Source organism: Juglans microcarpa x Juglans regia, chromosome 2D, assembly GCF_004785595.1.
Source record: "Juglans microcarpa x Juglans regia isolate MS1-56 chromosome 2D, Jm3101_v1.0, whole genome shotgun sequence".
NCBI lineage: Eukaryota > Viridiplantae > Streptophyta > Magnoliopsida > Fagales > Juglandaceae > Juglans > Juglans microcarpa x Juglans regia.
In genome coordinates this window covers 41780464-41796147 of record NC_054596.1, presented here as the reverse complement: position 1 = coordinate 41796147, position 15684 = coordinate 41780464, and the positions used below count along the sequence as shown (strand labels likewise).

The 15684-nt window shown below is 35.3% G+C and overlaps 2 protein-coding genes across 4 annotated transcripts; both read right to left on the bottom strand.

Moving 5' to 3' along the window:
* Nucleotides 1-551: 551 nt before the first annotated feature.
* LOC121250881 (long-chain-alcohol oxidase FAO2) lies at nt 552-4057 on the bottom strand. Its single transcript, XM_041150116.1, has 3 exons — nt 3644-4057; nt 3234-3506; nt 552-2407 (listed from the first exon to the last, which is right to left on the bottom strand). The coding sequence occupies exons 1-3, from the start codon at nt 3863-3865 to the stop codon at nt 680-682; spliced, it is 2223 nt and encodes a 740-aa protein (XP_041006050.1). The 5' UTR covers nt 3866-4057; the 3' UTR covers nt 552-679.
* Nucleotides 4058-9567: 5510 nt separating this feature from the next.
* On the bottom strand, nt 9568-15488 carry LOC121250882 (glutathione gamma-glutamylcysteinyltransferase 3-like). Of its 3 annotated transcripts, XR_005937867.1 has the most exons (9): nt 15215-15488; nt 14973-15129; nt 14195-14433; nt 13411-13574; nt 12660-12711; nt 10847-11074; nt 10159-10662; nt 9766-9911; nt 9568-9680 (listed from the first exon to the last, which is right to left on the bottom strand). XR_005937867.1 is itself a non-coding variant. In XM_041150117.1 (8 exons), the coding sequence occupies exons 1-8, from the start codon at nt 15296-15298 to the stop codon at nt 9846-9848; spliced, it is 1494 nt and encodes a 497-aa protein (XP_041006051.1). In that variant the 5' UTR covers nt 15299-15488; the 3' UTR covers nt 9568-9845. The 3 variants fall into 3 exon arrangements, 2 of the variants coding, with proteins under 2 accessions (XP_041006051.1, XP_041006052.1); XM_041150117.1 differs by having other exon boundaries at nt 9568-9911; XM_041150118.1 differs by having other exon boundaries at nt 9568-9911; nt 15220-15488.
* Nucleotides 15489-15684: the final 196 nt, after the last annotated feature.

Sequence of the window (15684 nt, the reverse complement as noted above, 5' to 3'; positions counted from 1 at the left end):
AACATTGAATAAACTAAAGAATGAATAGAAAGTAGATGTGAGCTTTAATGGCTTTCTCTAGTAGAATTCCGGCAAGAGGGATTGAAATTTTCTAGATGTGCGAAAAAAATTCAGATCTGGGTTTGTCCCTAATGGTATGGTGTATGTCTTTTCCATCCTTGATTATTTACACAAAAAGTTTTCATTTTGAAATTATTTTATTTTATTTTTTTTGTAATTTTTGTTGTGAATTGATTTGTACTGACTATATATTTTTTTTCTTATTTATAAAAAAAAATTATAAATAAAAATGAAACTTTCAGAAGATTAAATGAAGAATTTCTGTATGGTAGAAATAGAGGGGGACCAAAATACGCCCTGAGGAGAGAGAGAGGGAGAAAGCGAAGGGGAAGGTATATCCGAGAGAACTTGCCTGCAATTAGTTCTATTTGTCTTTTATAAAAAAAAGTATACTTATTTATCAGAGGGTGTAAATATCTTCTTAACACTCGTCCTGTTTGAAGTAATGCAAAATGGACATTTTGGTCGGTTTTGCCGAATAGAGAGAGAGGTGGGAAGGAAGAACATTACTTTATTATGGGTCTCTAATCACCCAAACAATTATTTATTTATTTTTCTTCTGATTACACAATCGTTTTTGCAGAGTCTAATTAATTTAAAAAGGGGAAAATTGGAATGTTTATTTCTTCAAGGACTCTGCAATCCTCTTGGAAATGCAGTAAGCAGTGGACTGGATGGTAATCATGGGATTGACCCCAACTGCAGTAGGTAGAACACTTCCATCACATACAAACAAGCCTTTTGCTTCCCAGCTTTCACCATTCTCATCAACTGCACCTACTTCTTTTGTAGAACCCATTCTACAACTTCCCATCTGATGTGCAGAACCATATAGAGTCCAGTGTTCTCCCCTTGACCCTGCCCCTCCAACTGTTGTCACCGTGTCCAAAAACGCCTCCAACTCCTCCTCTTTAATTCCTTTACATTGAATTCTCTGGCCATCACTCCTATAGGTGCCCACTTCAACAGCTCCTGCGGCAACCAAAACTCTTATAGCCTGCCTCATCCCAGCCCGGAGATTTTCTTTATCGATTTGACTTAATCGATACGTAATCTTACCCTCTGCCTTCACCTCTCCTGAACCCTGATCTCTTACCAAAGCAAAAAGCTGAGCAGTTCTAGCAAACTTCACCATCCTGTCCTTCATGTCGAGCCCCGAAATCCAAGGAAATAGAGCACTATATGCTGCAGGTCCAAATGCTGGAGTTTCTATAATGGCTCGGACGGTGGAATCCTCTGAAACCACCTTATGGAGTGAAGTAATAATCCCTCCCTCATACATTTTGCCCCTAAATTTTGATGTGTGTTCTGGAAAGTGTCCCCAGACGAGTTGAACAGGGTGGAGGTGAAGGTTTTTGCCAATGTTAGGATTCTCCAACCCACTAGAGATCATTAGAGGCGGAGTCAAGAGAGACCCGCATGCACATACTGTTACTCTAGCCTCAATTTGCAACTTCTTCGTGATAGTCTCACTCATAGTTGTTGCAATCACTCCCAGGCATTGCTTTCTCATCCTTGCATTCTTTCCATTCTCCAATATAAGTTTCTCAGCTTTGCTTCCTGTTAGGATCACTGCACCACAGTTCACAGCATCGACCAGCCAAGTTGAATCAGTGCCTTTCTTGTCCCCTGTTCTACAACCATATAAGCAAGAGCCACAGTAATGATTTTCTGAGGCATTTGTTGAGACTCTCTCAACTTCCCAGCCAAGATTCTCACACCCTTTTCGAAGTACTTGATTCTGAAAGCTTTCTTCCTTGCACTTATCTGTGACACCAATCCTCTTGCAAACGGCATCCATGGCGAACTGATAGCTTGAGCTTGCGTAAAGTGGGATCTTATGATCAGCAGACCACTCTTGAAGAACTGAGTCTGGTGTTTTGATAGATGCAGACCAGTTTACAGCAGAGCCTCCACCGACAGTTGAGCCAGCAAAGACCATTGTTTTCCCATCAAGAGTTGACAATATTCCGCCTGACTCATATAGCTCATTCATGGAGGGGCCCTCCGCAGAAGAATAATCTTCAGGCACAAAATAGTTGCCTTTCTCAAGGACGATTACTTTCTGGCCAGCGCTCGCAAGAACAGCAGCTGCAACCCCTCCACCACAACCAGAACCAACAACCACAACATCACATTTGATCTTGTACATGTTGTGCTCTGGATCATCAATGACTTCAAGGCCTTTCTGGGCGAGAGATTGGACAAGTGTAGAGTCATTTTCATACATGGTTTCAATGACTCCCTTCTGGAGAGGCCTCTCCTTTTGGGATTCTGTCAACCTTTCTCTCGTGTCAACTCGGTATCCAATTGCTTCCCATGATGCGTTTTCTGAGTTTTCATCGGTCTGTAACACACACACACACGTAGAAAAATGAAAAAAGTAACTTACTACTCTTAATACGAAAAACGAACACGATAATTTTTCATATTCAAGTGAAATAGATATTTTCTGCATCATCCAAGATATTTTCTTTTGAGAGTCAAGAGTCAAGACATCATCGTTCTGTAAGATAGGTATCTTATAATCTGATTAGGAAACAAATGTAGCATTTCCTATAAAGTTCAGAATGAGGTATCTCGTAGGACTCCCGAACCTGAACATTTGATATTAAGAAGGGAACAGAAAAAGAGAAAATTCAGAAAGAAAAACAGAAACAGATGACGCTGAAGTCTTCTCATGTTAAAACAGTAATGATGATAATGAGACCAATCAATCATATCATATGTGTGAAAGTTTTTCTTTGTCAGACTCTAGTTTTGAAGCCTAACAGCAGAAGAAAAACGGAAGTTGCACATATAGCCACCACCAAAAGCATGCATCAGTAAAGAAGCCCATATCCAGAAAGGTAATTCAGTCAACAGAAAAAAGTGCTTCTGCTTAAAAGATACAAATAAAAACAACGTCAAAACACTTGCCAAAGCGTTTCCACGAACGGGCTTCGTAAATAAGTCTCCAAATACCATATATCCATAAGATATGTGAAGTAAGTTTTCAGAAGATGTTCTCTATATGGTTTGAGGAGAAAAAAAAAAAAAAGGAAAGAAAAAGACAAACCTCCCCCACACCACCCCCTCCCCAAAAAAAAAAAAAAAAAAGAAAGAAAGAAAAAACACAAAAGGGCCATAATTTACAAATAGAAGAAGGAAGAGATGCGGCTCAAAAGCATTACCCTTGAGAAGAAGTTGAAGAAGCAGAAGACTTTAACAACTAGAAACACTTGTCTTAAGGGTACCAGACGCCTTTCCTTCGACCATTTCTTGAGAATTTCTTCTCTCTTCTCCACAGAAATCTCGGAGAACCTAAGAATAAATGGCCATTTCGAATCAAAGCACAGATACCCACAAAGCAAAAGAGTCCCTAGTCTGAATGAGAGCATCTTCAGAACTAAGCTCACTAGGAATACAGCCTGTGGTATACACCTCTTCGCCATGAGCTCCGCTACCTGTTCAGTGTTTTCCATTCAAAGATAGAAGATATTATACGTATTGATTGCTTGATGACAACTCCAAGAGCTCTTTTTTTTCTGTACTATAGAATTAAATTTTGAATAAAAACAAAGATAGGATATAGACAATCCACCTCATCGGGGAGAGGAGGATGAGACCCAGAAGCTTTGTAGAAGGAACGAAGGGCCTGGTCAACTGGGTTATCCTTGCTGATGCTCTCCCATGGCAGGGGAGGGATGAGAGCCTCACAGATGGAGGCCAGTGATTGGATCTGAGCAGAAGAGAAACCATGGCTGTAACTGCGCTCTCTCCTCCCCCCTCTCAACAATGGGTGACTGCTCTTCCTTCCCTTCATCTTTCTCAGTCTCCTTCTCTCTCTATTTCTGGAAATATCTCTGTATTTTCTTACTTTGTTATGTTTTTATGGAATTCGGAGATAACTTGATATTTATAGAGTTGTTGCCACTCTGGGGAGGAGACTGGCAGCGAGAGAGAGAGAGAGAGAGTAGAGTAATGGGAGATTTCTGGTAAATAAAAAGAATGCCACAGCCCACAGTCAATGCTAAGGGCAATGGCTATTCAATACTCTAACTAACACAGAGTCCGACGCGAAATCGGATTGGTTTTGTCCCACAAGGAGTTGTACCACATTAAAATCTACGTTTTTTTTTTTCTTTTATTTTTTTTACTAAAACAAACTTATTTTATTAATGAATCGAAGTTATACCTCAATACATGAAAAATTTAAATTATAAGCCAAATTATACATTAGTTCTGGGGTATCTTCACACATAAATTTTTTTGTGACGGATATTGTTTTAACTTTTAAAAACCTTTCTCCTAACAGAGAAAGCGTTCTGTAAAACAAAATTTTACGACTCCCTTTGTTCTCCTAGGGAGGAAGAGTACGAGATACTACTATAGACATCAAATTTAATAGCCTATTTCTAATTTATTACTAACTTAAATAACAAATAAATTACAAATAAAACACATAACCAACTACAGAGTCACAAGCACCAGCCTGAACCCAAACATCACGCCTATCGCAAGCATTGGCAACTCGAGCCTTGACAGCACGAGCATCTAGCTCATGCACGGACAAACAACCTCCACTGAACAGGCGACACCTACGCATGAGCACTGATCGTACGACCACCAGCCGTAGTATTGCCCGCCTCTCTCGAACAACTCTTGCTCCAGATTGCGTTCGATCCAAAGACTCAACACCTCACTTGGGTCAAAATGAAGAAATGGAACAACAACAAAAAGGAAAACAAAAATACTAAAAATGAAACGAATGAATAGTGCACATAGCGTCGGCAGTGGCGCGTGCAATACACTGGTCACTCTAGAAGAAAAGTTGACAGTCAATCTTGGAAGTCTCGGAATTAGGGATTCCAGAGAAGCTAAGCATGGCGTCGACAGAAGGCTCCTCGGTGGCACGTGATGGCCATTCGTAGACGAGATCTGGAACTTCCTCCCGCACGTGCGAGCTACACTCCACTCCGATGGAGGCCGAATTCGGTGAAAACCTATGTGTTTCTTGTATGAAAGTGTTAGAAATACATTCCAAGAGTACCAAACCCATAATAAATGTTGTAAAATTTAGATTTTCCACAAAGTGCTCAAAGGTAAACTGGTCCAATTATAAAGTGATTTTATAAAAATAAATTTTTAAATTTAATGCAATACGTTAAGTTTATTTTACATTAAATATAACTTTATAATTTAATATACAATCTTAGAGTACTAGTAATGGATTCAATTTAATCAAATTTTGACTAAGATTTAACTAGGTTGCACAATAATCTATTATAATAGATTCAATAAATAAATAATAATTTTAATTTTTATTATTTTCACTGGCCAAATCTGGTCAGTCCCTCTAACTGGCCAAATATTATTTTATCATAAAAAATTTTATCTTTTCTACGTGGTATTCGATTATACGTAATATTGAAATTTGATTTGTATACCAAAGAAATATCTGTTGCGTGGTTTCTTGAATTGTATGTACTGTATGGTTATTTCGAAAAGCATCCCTGGTTACGAAATATTCGTTGTGGGCATGTTTGATTGAACTGAGTCACATCCTCAGTTCGTTAGATGATAAATGTGTGACAGGAATTTTGAAAGGATATGATTGTTGTAAAAGAAAAGATTATTAAAAAATTATATCCGTTAGAAATAATTTAAACGTTTAAAAATTAATATATATTCTTTTAATAATAAATAAATATTTAAATTATAATTAAAATTAAAATAAATAAAAATATCAAAATTAATATTTTAATAGAATAGTAATAGATTTGTTTAATCTGTTATTTGGCATTAAAAAATGACTAACTAAATTTATAAAAGTGACTTTTCTAATCAAATTTTGCCTAAACTTTGTATGATTCTACTACTAAAGTTCTTAAATCATGCTAAGATATAAGTTTACTTTTGTACAATCTATTTATTGACAAAACATTTCTCTTTCTCGTATTTTTGTTTTCATGTTTATTATTTTTCTCAATCTAATTTATTTATGTGGATTCATGTCATGATTTTAAATGGACAATAAGTATTAATTAATCGTTGTTATCACAAATTAATATTCATATAGATGATATTAAATCAGCTTGTCATTCAAATATAAACCATTGATAGCATTTATATATTTATATATCATCAACTCCATTCATATATTCAATTTGATTTATCACTATTCATTTCACAGAAACTTTTAGACAAAGAAAGGCCAACTCATTGTATTCTATAATATCAAAACATTTTATTACAAATCATATGTAATTTTCTTAAATAAAATTTTTCATTTTTCATTTTTTTCCAAATATATTAAACATGATTTAAATTCCAATTAAATCTATGAAACGTAGCAAATACAAACTTTTTCCTAATTTTCTGTTCATGCATATGGTGTGTGGTTATTTTCTTAGATTTCTTTGTACAACATTGCTTAATTAATATAAGTTAAGACTTCAAACATTGTCCCATTTTTGTGGAATTTTGTTATTTTCTAATAATAATAATTAAAAAAAAAGTAGTAAAACCTTCATCAATATATTAGGAAAATTTTTCTCCACAATTAGTATTTACTATCTCACACCTCACATCTCTACATTCTATGAAAAACATCCCTATACCCTATAAAAAAATTATAAATATAAGATATAAAAATAAATAGTGACTGATATATAAAATTCTTCGACTTTTCGTCCGGTCAATTAGTATTACCCTCTAATCCCAAAACTTGGTGGATACTTAATTGATTTTGGGATGGTCCAGTCCGCCATCCAGGCTTGACTCTTTTTTGTGCACTATTTTATTTTTGAACTTTATAAATGTTGTAGACAATGGAGTTGTCAAGCATTTTTGGTGGCAAAAGTAATGATATTTTATATACAAAATAACAAGTAATGGGATTTGTGGATTTCCTTTACAGTGACTGATTATGTAGCATTTGATGGTATATTCTTTTACTTCCTTCCTCTCGCTATAGCAAAGTCAATGTATTTCTTGGATTTGAATACATGAAAATGGCGAATGATATTTACATTACTCTTTATAGTAATTTTAAGAATTTTGCTATACATCAGCCACCATTCACCTTCACATCCCGCACCTGACATTTTTTTTTGTTTTTTTGTTTTTTATAGGGTGTGGAGTGTGGGGTAGTGAATAGTGACTGATGAAAAGAATTATTCTAATTTTAATAGGCTTATATTATAACATTGACTAGTTTTTTCAGAATATAAACTCAGATGCAAGTTGGACATTATTTGAGTCTCTTTCACCCACAAAAAAGTGATTATTTTTTAGTGGAATATCCTAGTTTGGTTTTTTTATTATTAATAAGTTTCCTTATTATCTACCTAATAGTTACTAACTTATAACTCAACTGATGCCTAAGTGAAAGACTATACTCGAATTTATCAAAGAAAAAATATATTTGCAAATCCGCTTGTTGACACAGCAAACAAACTAATGACTTGGAAGCCTTCTACCTCAGATAATATATATAAAAATAAAAAATAAAAATAAAATTCTAATTTTTAATTGTTTTTATGGCTCACAATAAGTGATGGATTTCCACATCAACTTACAATTTATGGCAGCACTACTATTTATCAAAATATTAAACTTATTGTAATGATTTTTTTCCTTCCCAAGTTTGAATGAGAAAATTGAAGGTTGAAGTGAAACAAATAAAGTTAATAAAGCAGTCATATATATGTACAGAACTAGATTACACTGCTGAATATGTAAACAAATTGAATGAAGAAATAAAAAAGAAAAAGAAAAGTTAGTCAGTCTTTGCCAAGGTGGACGACTGCAACTTGGACTAACTCAAGCACAATTCCATGATAGAGACAGGGCTGCTTACAAGACAAAAGCTAGCTTCTACTTGTTCTTTGCCTGAACATAGAGGAAACAACCTTCTTTCTGCCTCTTACTAGAGTGTGGCTTGCTATTTTCAAAAAAGGAAAATCGAGCATGGCAAAAGAGAAAGAACTTGTCTCCTCTTCTCTAATAACCCGCCGCGGGCCATATAGAGTGCTCCGCCCGCTACTATATTGATAAATGAGCGTTCAGAAAATTTCAAAACAAGTTTTAAATGTACAAATATTAGTTTCAACAAACCATTAATTCGGATTAAATATCTTATATTATCAATGGTGCAAATTCAAAATCACAAACCTTCAAATTCTAGTTTATATCTTCCTATTGCAAAGTCTTCCACCTTCCTCTTTCAGTCAATCATCAACGGATTCCATATTCTAGGATGGTAATTTCCCCGTGGTGTTTTTTCTTTCTCTTGATCATTTTGTGTATTCCTATTGGGTAGTTTGGCAAGTCTTAGGTCTAGGATCTCCTTGGTGAGTGAAGTTTGAGTGGAACTTTCCATGAAACATAAGATTGAGAAATTCCATTCACCATTTGGGTCAACAATTTAGCAAAGTCTCGAGGACAATGAGGAGTATCTAATGCTTCATTCAAGTAATGATTATGTAACCAAAATAATAACACGAAAAAATGTGCATTTTTATCATTATTTTTACGAGTAATACTATCCATTATCTCAATTCTTATCATCATTTAATCATTCTATGATATGATATTAGATTATTAAAAATTATTTATTATATTTTACTTATAAATTTATCATCTAATGACATATTATAAAATGATAAGAGAATAATAAAAAAATAAATGATGAACATATTTTTTATTTTCACAAACCATTGAAATTCTAGCTTTTCTTTGTTTTGCAGGAGTATGCCTAACCTACCCCCTTCCACAGTCAGTCTATAATCAATGCACACCAAATTCTAGATGGTCAAGTCTTTCATGATTGTCAAAGTTGGCTGTTCCCTTTTCGTCTTCCATCATTTTGTACTTTGCAAATCTTAGGTCTTCGGGGCTCCTCCATGGGTGCGTTGAATTGAACCAAATCATGTGTCAGCACGTCATTACATGTAGACCACATGCAAATGCCATGAACAAAAAAACAAAAAACAAAAACGGTTGCAGAACGGGATTTAAATGCTCGTGTTAGCGTCTAAGTTCTAAGGTCTAGAGGAGAAGATAGATAGACACATAAAATAAATTACACAATATTTATAATTATCTAAGTGAATTTCTTTGACAATATTAAATGCTTAATAAATATCTTACGACTCATTTTATGTGTATATCTATTTTCTACTCAAAGCCCTAGAGTTTCAAATATGCAAAACTGTCCCTTCAAAATTTGAATTCAAATATGAGTTAAGATAGTTTGTGAATAGTAAAATAAAAGAACGTTAAAATATTATTTTTTTAATATTATTATTGTTTTAAGATTTGAAAAAATTGAATTGTTTATTATATTTTGTATAAAAATTTAAAAAAATTGTAATAATGAGATAGGATGAGTTAAGATGAGTTGAGGTGAATTTTCAATCCAAACGAGGCCTTGATTCTGCTCTTGTTAGTAGTTACTGTGGATGGAGCTCGGTTTCCATGTCCATTTCGTTGAGCTCGAATGGTTTACTGGTTAAGGGGAAAAAGGAAAAGGGAAAATTGTATTGGATATAGAAACACCAGCAAAGAACAATATGTCCTGTAGATATTCTATTTATAACACCGAAGTACTTGAAAACATGCAAAACAGCTGCGAGCTTTGTAGTCCATAATCCTAATAGAGTCCGGTGTATGACTTGTCCCATTTCATTCATATTGAGTCATTGACCCTTTTATCACTACAAGTTGGAAAATGTCATGAAATGAGTGAATGATATTGTATACCTGTTTAGAATTAGTCAAGTAGAAAGAAAACAAGGATATCATGATGGGGTATGAGCGCCAAGATCTGTCATGAGGAAATGGAGCTGGCATCTCAAATATTGAACCTGTAATGGGAATTAAGTTAGAGATAGAAATCAATTTCTACATGGTTATGGATGCTACAATTTGATTCAGGCACCATAAATCATGGTAAGGATGAAAACAATATGAACATTTACAACAACTAAGAGTTTTCCGGAATTTATTTCGCAATGTGCCTTAAAGCCGTAACATAACCACAAAAACTAACAAAAAAGGTCATAAATGAAATGTAAATGAAAACAGAAAAGAATCAACCATATAGGCAAGTACCTCATCTTTAAGCAAAGGGGGAAGGCTTTCAATCGACATGAGACTGTTCATTTCTGCCTTCAGTCTCTCTTCTTTGATGCCAGCCCATGTATCTTCGGGGAGGGCAAATAATAGGACTGTTAGAACATCAGCTGTAGATGGATGCATTCCACTGCAACAACCTTGATCAAACACACACAAATTACTGGGATTGGTTTGACATAAAGGGACCAGCACATCAACTCCTTGTTCAGTGCCATCAGCAATTAGAGTCCCAGATACCACTGCTGCAGGCCTTTCCCCATTAACCTTTAAAAACTTCACATTTGTCTCCTTACAGCATATCTTACTGTTTTTCCCAGTAAAAAGTTGTGCTCCTTGGCAACAGACGCTTGCAGCAATTTCTGGTAACCCATCTTTATCACCCAAAGAAGCGATCCCTTTACAAAATGAGCTTTCCGAAGCCAAGCATCTTGTCACGTGTCTGAATAGTTCAGTGTCTTGTACTTGTTTCAATATCTCTTCCTGAATACCAAAGCTTATAAACTCAAAATCTTAAAGATTTTCTGTTCATATTTTGGGTAGAAAAGTCTAAAAAACTGAAAAGGTATAGTTCACGCTCTGAAAGCTCAAAGAAATGACAGAAGAATGGGAAATAATGAAATGAAAAATAAAAACAAGAAAGGAAGACAAAGAAGCTGGAGAAGACCTTGATTGCAACCCTTCCCTTTTCCTCTTCACTTAAGGCTACACTCCCATCCTCTTGTCTCCGAACTTCTGCAATCCACTTAACAAATTCTCTCAAATCAGAAGGGGGTGAGTTGAATATTATGGAGAGTGCTTTTTGAACATCTTTGAGATCTTCTAACTTCAGGAGGGAGGGAACATTTTCTATTAGGTACTTTGTAATACTTTTCCAACCATCATGTCTACAACTCTGCACAGAATTGAGAGTCATGCAATGCTAGTTCAAGACGTTGGTAGCAAACATAAAAACAGCAGAGCAAAACAAGAAGAAATCAATAAAATGGAATCAGATCCCAAGAGAAAAAGGAATACAAGTGGAACATGAAAGACAGAATGCCTATATTTAAGAAGCACAGAGTACCCTTCTTTCTTCATACAAGCAAAGTGATCACCCATCTACATAATTTTTCCCATGTCTAATTCAAAATATCACATTCTATCCCAGATCAACTTTTGGCCCAATCTCAAATCGATAAATAGAAAATGGAATGAAATTATAAAATAAGAAAAATTAGATTTCCAAATGCATTTGTTAGGAACCAAGAGTCGGAATGTTCAAATGATCATTCTGACTCTTGGTTTTGATCAATGATCATAATCATTGATCAAACCCAACCATTATTACATATTCCCTAACGATTAGTTCGAAACTCTTCAATGTGAGCTGCATTTCATAGCTACCTGATGTTCCTCTTCATCGCAGTCCTTAAGACCAACTTTTTTCTGTCATACACTCTTTTGTTATCCAGCACAAATATCCTCGTATCATAGCTTTTAATTAACTCGGATTATATCACGTCACCAACCAGATCCAATACAATTTGAACCACAATGAACAACCATGAACCTTTCCAAATCACCAAATAAGTGCATGGTATAGTGTAGGATGAATAAAAAAAGGAATTTAACAAATAAAGTAGAAAATGGTACTCAATGAGAAGATTGAGTCTCGCAACCATTTTAATAAGACAACTGCAGAATCTCAATGTAATTGGTTTTGGGTAAAAGAGTCACACCTCGATAAAGAACTTGGCATCTCTCCAAGAAATGGATAACTCCTCTCTCCAAGAGTTTGATCTCAAGATTCCAGTATCAAATATCTCAGTTAAAGTGCACAAGGCAATTATTTTCTTAGGTAAGTTATTAGGTAGTCCTGGAGTATGAATGATGTGACTCCCAACCTTCCACAACATGTCAAGACATTAAAATTGCTTACGCAAGCATTCATTTTTAATGACATGGCATCCTATGATAGGTTGGGAGTACCATGAGTTTGCCAGGATACCTAATAATTACTCATTTTCTAATAACCGAGGCTATAGATGTTCATATACAAGTATGACTCTTATCCAAATAAATACCTAATGAATAAAATTATAAATAAGACATTTAGACTTCTAATAAACTCCTAAAACTAATAGATACCTGAAAGACAGATAATTGACTACAACAACTCTCCCCACCTAAAAAGACTGGGTTCAAACATAGATGCCATAATCATGTGACACGTGTGTTTAAAAGAATAAAGGAAAAAGAAAAAGATAGTTTTGATACCAAGTGTCGGTGGTAGGGACTATTCATCATGGGGCCTCAATTCTGAGGATTGATTGCTTAAATTTATAGTTTAGAAGGCACATTGCCAATGTTATAAAATATATTCAATTATTGGTACTCTATTGTGACCCATAAGGGGGGAAATCTAGTACTAAAATTTCATTAAATCTAACACGACAATAAGGTTATATAAAATATAAACCAGCCAACAAGAACAGTACCACTGTGTAGAGGATTGACGGATCTCTGTGATGCCTTGAAATAATCATGTACCTGAAAAATCATATTTCGGAATGTAAATAGAATGCAAATAAAACAGACAATACCCAACATCATAGAATCAAGATGGTACCAAGGCAGAATTTAAGTACAACAAATTTGGAAGATGTAATATTCTACTTGACCTTGCACTTGCAAATACTTGGTAAAGAAGACTATAATTCTTGAAAAGGTTGAGATCAAATTAAAAGAATTTATGTCTAACACGCAAATATGTGGCTACTTATCCATATGCACAGGCCAAAAGAAGATATAGAACTTTGTTTGCTATGTACATTCTTTCCTCCTGCATGAAAGCTAAATTAGCTAATTACTAGAAATTGCCGAGCAAAAATCGCATTAAAAGCCATTGAATGTAAGTATAGAAAGTGAATTTCACCAATAACTCTCTTTTAAATAAAAAAATGCACGCATTCGCACCGAAGTTTATAATATTCAGCAAAAAAAAGAAAAAAAAATTATATATAAGCTTCATATATGAAAGATACAAGTTTTTTTTTTTTTTTTTATAAGTATATGAAAGTTATAAGTTGTTGAGATACAAAGAAAGAAACATACTGAATGTTAAAGAAACTGAGAAGAAATACTACTACCATTTTGTTTGAAGAAACACAAACTATAAACAGCTTATATTGATTACTAACTCTTGCAATCTTACAATTTGATAAGGAGGTTCAAAATAGGAGAGCTTACCCCCTTCGATGTCCTGTTGCCTTGTCAATAGTATCCATTGCCTCCCAAAGAAGCGTGAGAGGGACCCAATGAGGAGGATATTTAAATCGAGCAACATCCAAAATGAGAACCATATCTCTTCCAGCATGATATCCCCCAATAGGTGAAAAGTGACCAGTTCCAGTCTGTACCCAGACAGTGAAATGAATTTCGATCCTCTCTCAGTTTCTAATAAGCAAGTGTAGAACAAGGATAAGAAATGTTTTATTTCAAAACAAAAAAAAATTATAAACACTCCTTTCTTGAACCAGAATATTATCACCAAATGGCGTACAGAAAAACTTGATACTAAGTAGGCGGCCCTAACCATTCAGAGTAGCCCCATTCGGTGCATTTTAACACTTTCATCCTTTTCTTTTTAAAAATTATTTGATCCCACGAACTGACAAGACTTCAACAGGTAAAAAGGGTACAGGCAACAAAGCTAAAAATTACCATTGTTTGTCTAGTTTTTACTAACTCGCTTCTCGCAAGCAAATTATCAGTCTTGCCAATTAGCTAAAAGGGGACAGCATATAGCAATAAAAAAAACATACAAAATATAGATCAGGACATGGTTTACCCCATTGCATCAAACCTACTAGTTCAGGTATAAGGCTCTTTGAGCTGACATAACAATGATTCCAGTGGCATATATCAAATTCATGGATGCAAGAATTTTTGTAAAACTACACCAAGAATAAGGAACATAAATAAAAGAAGAATAGCTAATGATAAGATTGCAAAATGGATAAGCTCACAAGACCTGCTTAAAAACTGCTCTGTTGTACGATGTGATCACATGACAATCCTCTGAAGAAGTGCATGATATTACACACTTGCGGAAGTCATCAATGGTGCTTTCACTAGTCCGAAAAGCTTTCACTTTAGCCCCGTTGCAATGTGCCAGACATGCGACTTTCCCAAACGTGATGCCTTCAGCTTTGATCTTTTCCAAAGGCTGGCAGCAGTCAAGCATAGAGTCATCAAACCATCTCCAAGGGCCTACAAATGAAATCACAAGTTCAAAACATGAGGAACCCTTGACCGCAGAAGCGTAGAAGAAATTCTGCTGACAAAAGAAAAAAAGAGTATAATGATGGTGGGACGCACTCAAGCCACAAAGCAAGTTAAAAAATTAACCGACTTAAAAAGGTATCGATCCAGGTGGTGGTAATTCAAGCGGCGTCAAAACACACACAAGTCTCCACTTCAATTGCAAGTTTTTAAGCTCTGCAATGGGTTCCCTCAATTGCAAAGACCCCATAAAAAAGAAACCAACTTTCAGGCAGTAATTATTAAACAAACTACAAAACATGGTTTAAGTCCCGACGCATTGTGCAAATTCCTCACAAAATGTATTCGCCAATAATCGTTTTAAAGCCTGTGGCTGTGAGGGCTTAAGATTAATGTAATATGTTACAACAACACTTAAAAGGAAATTCATGGATCTGGCCCAGCAGTACATACGATGTTACGAAGGAAGAATGTAAAATCACCATTCGCTTTTGTAATAAGAATTAAGGATATGGATATAAATAAACCTTTCCACTTTCTTCCGGGGTCAATAGCAAGCGCATTGAGAACCATAGCAAGAGTGGCCAGCCCGCAAAAGGCAGGCTCGGACTGGGTTTGGTAGTAGGAAATGAGTTTGAAAAACCCCTCCATTGTTGCACCTCCAAGAGCCTCAGTAAAAAGCTTCTGCAAACAAAATTCGGTCAGCTGCAGCTTCAGAGAGAGAGAGAGAGAGAGAGAGAGCTTTGAGTTGGGAGAGAATGATACGTACCTTGCCATCGGGTGAAGCGAATTCGATAGCGGGTGGAGAAGGGAGGGATCTGCGGTAAATACCAGGCAAGGGCGTCGTGGCCATTTTTGGCAGGGTTCGGCTCCTCGGAGGTGGGTAATTGTTTGATTGATTGGGCTTCTCTCCTCTCTTCTCTCAATGGAATCTTGCTTCCCGAGCAACAGAGTCAGGGAATCCGAGATTCCTCTCTTCCAGTCCACTCACTGACATACAGAGAAAGAAGAAGAAGAGGGAAAAAAGTGGAATGCGACTTTATTTATTTCCATGGAATATATTGAGTATTTTTATAATTACATTTTTTAAAAAGCTTGACCGTTAGCGGGTGGTAACAGCGTTAGCATTGGATGGATTATTTTATTCTTCAAATTTTAATTAATATATAATTTTTTTATTTTTAATTAATCATTTAAAATTTAAAATCTATATTAGATTAATCATCACACTCTCTATAA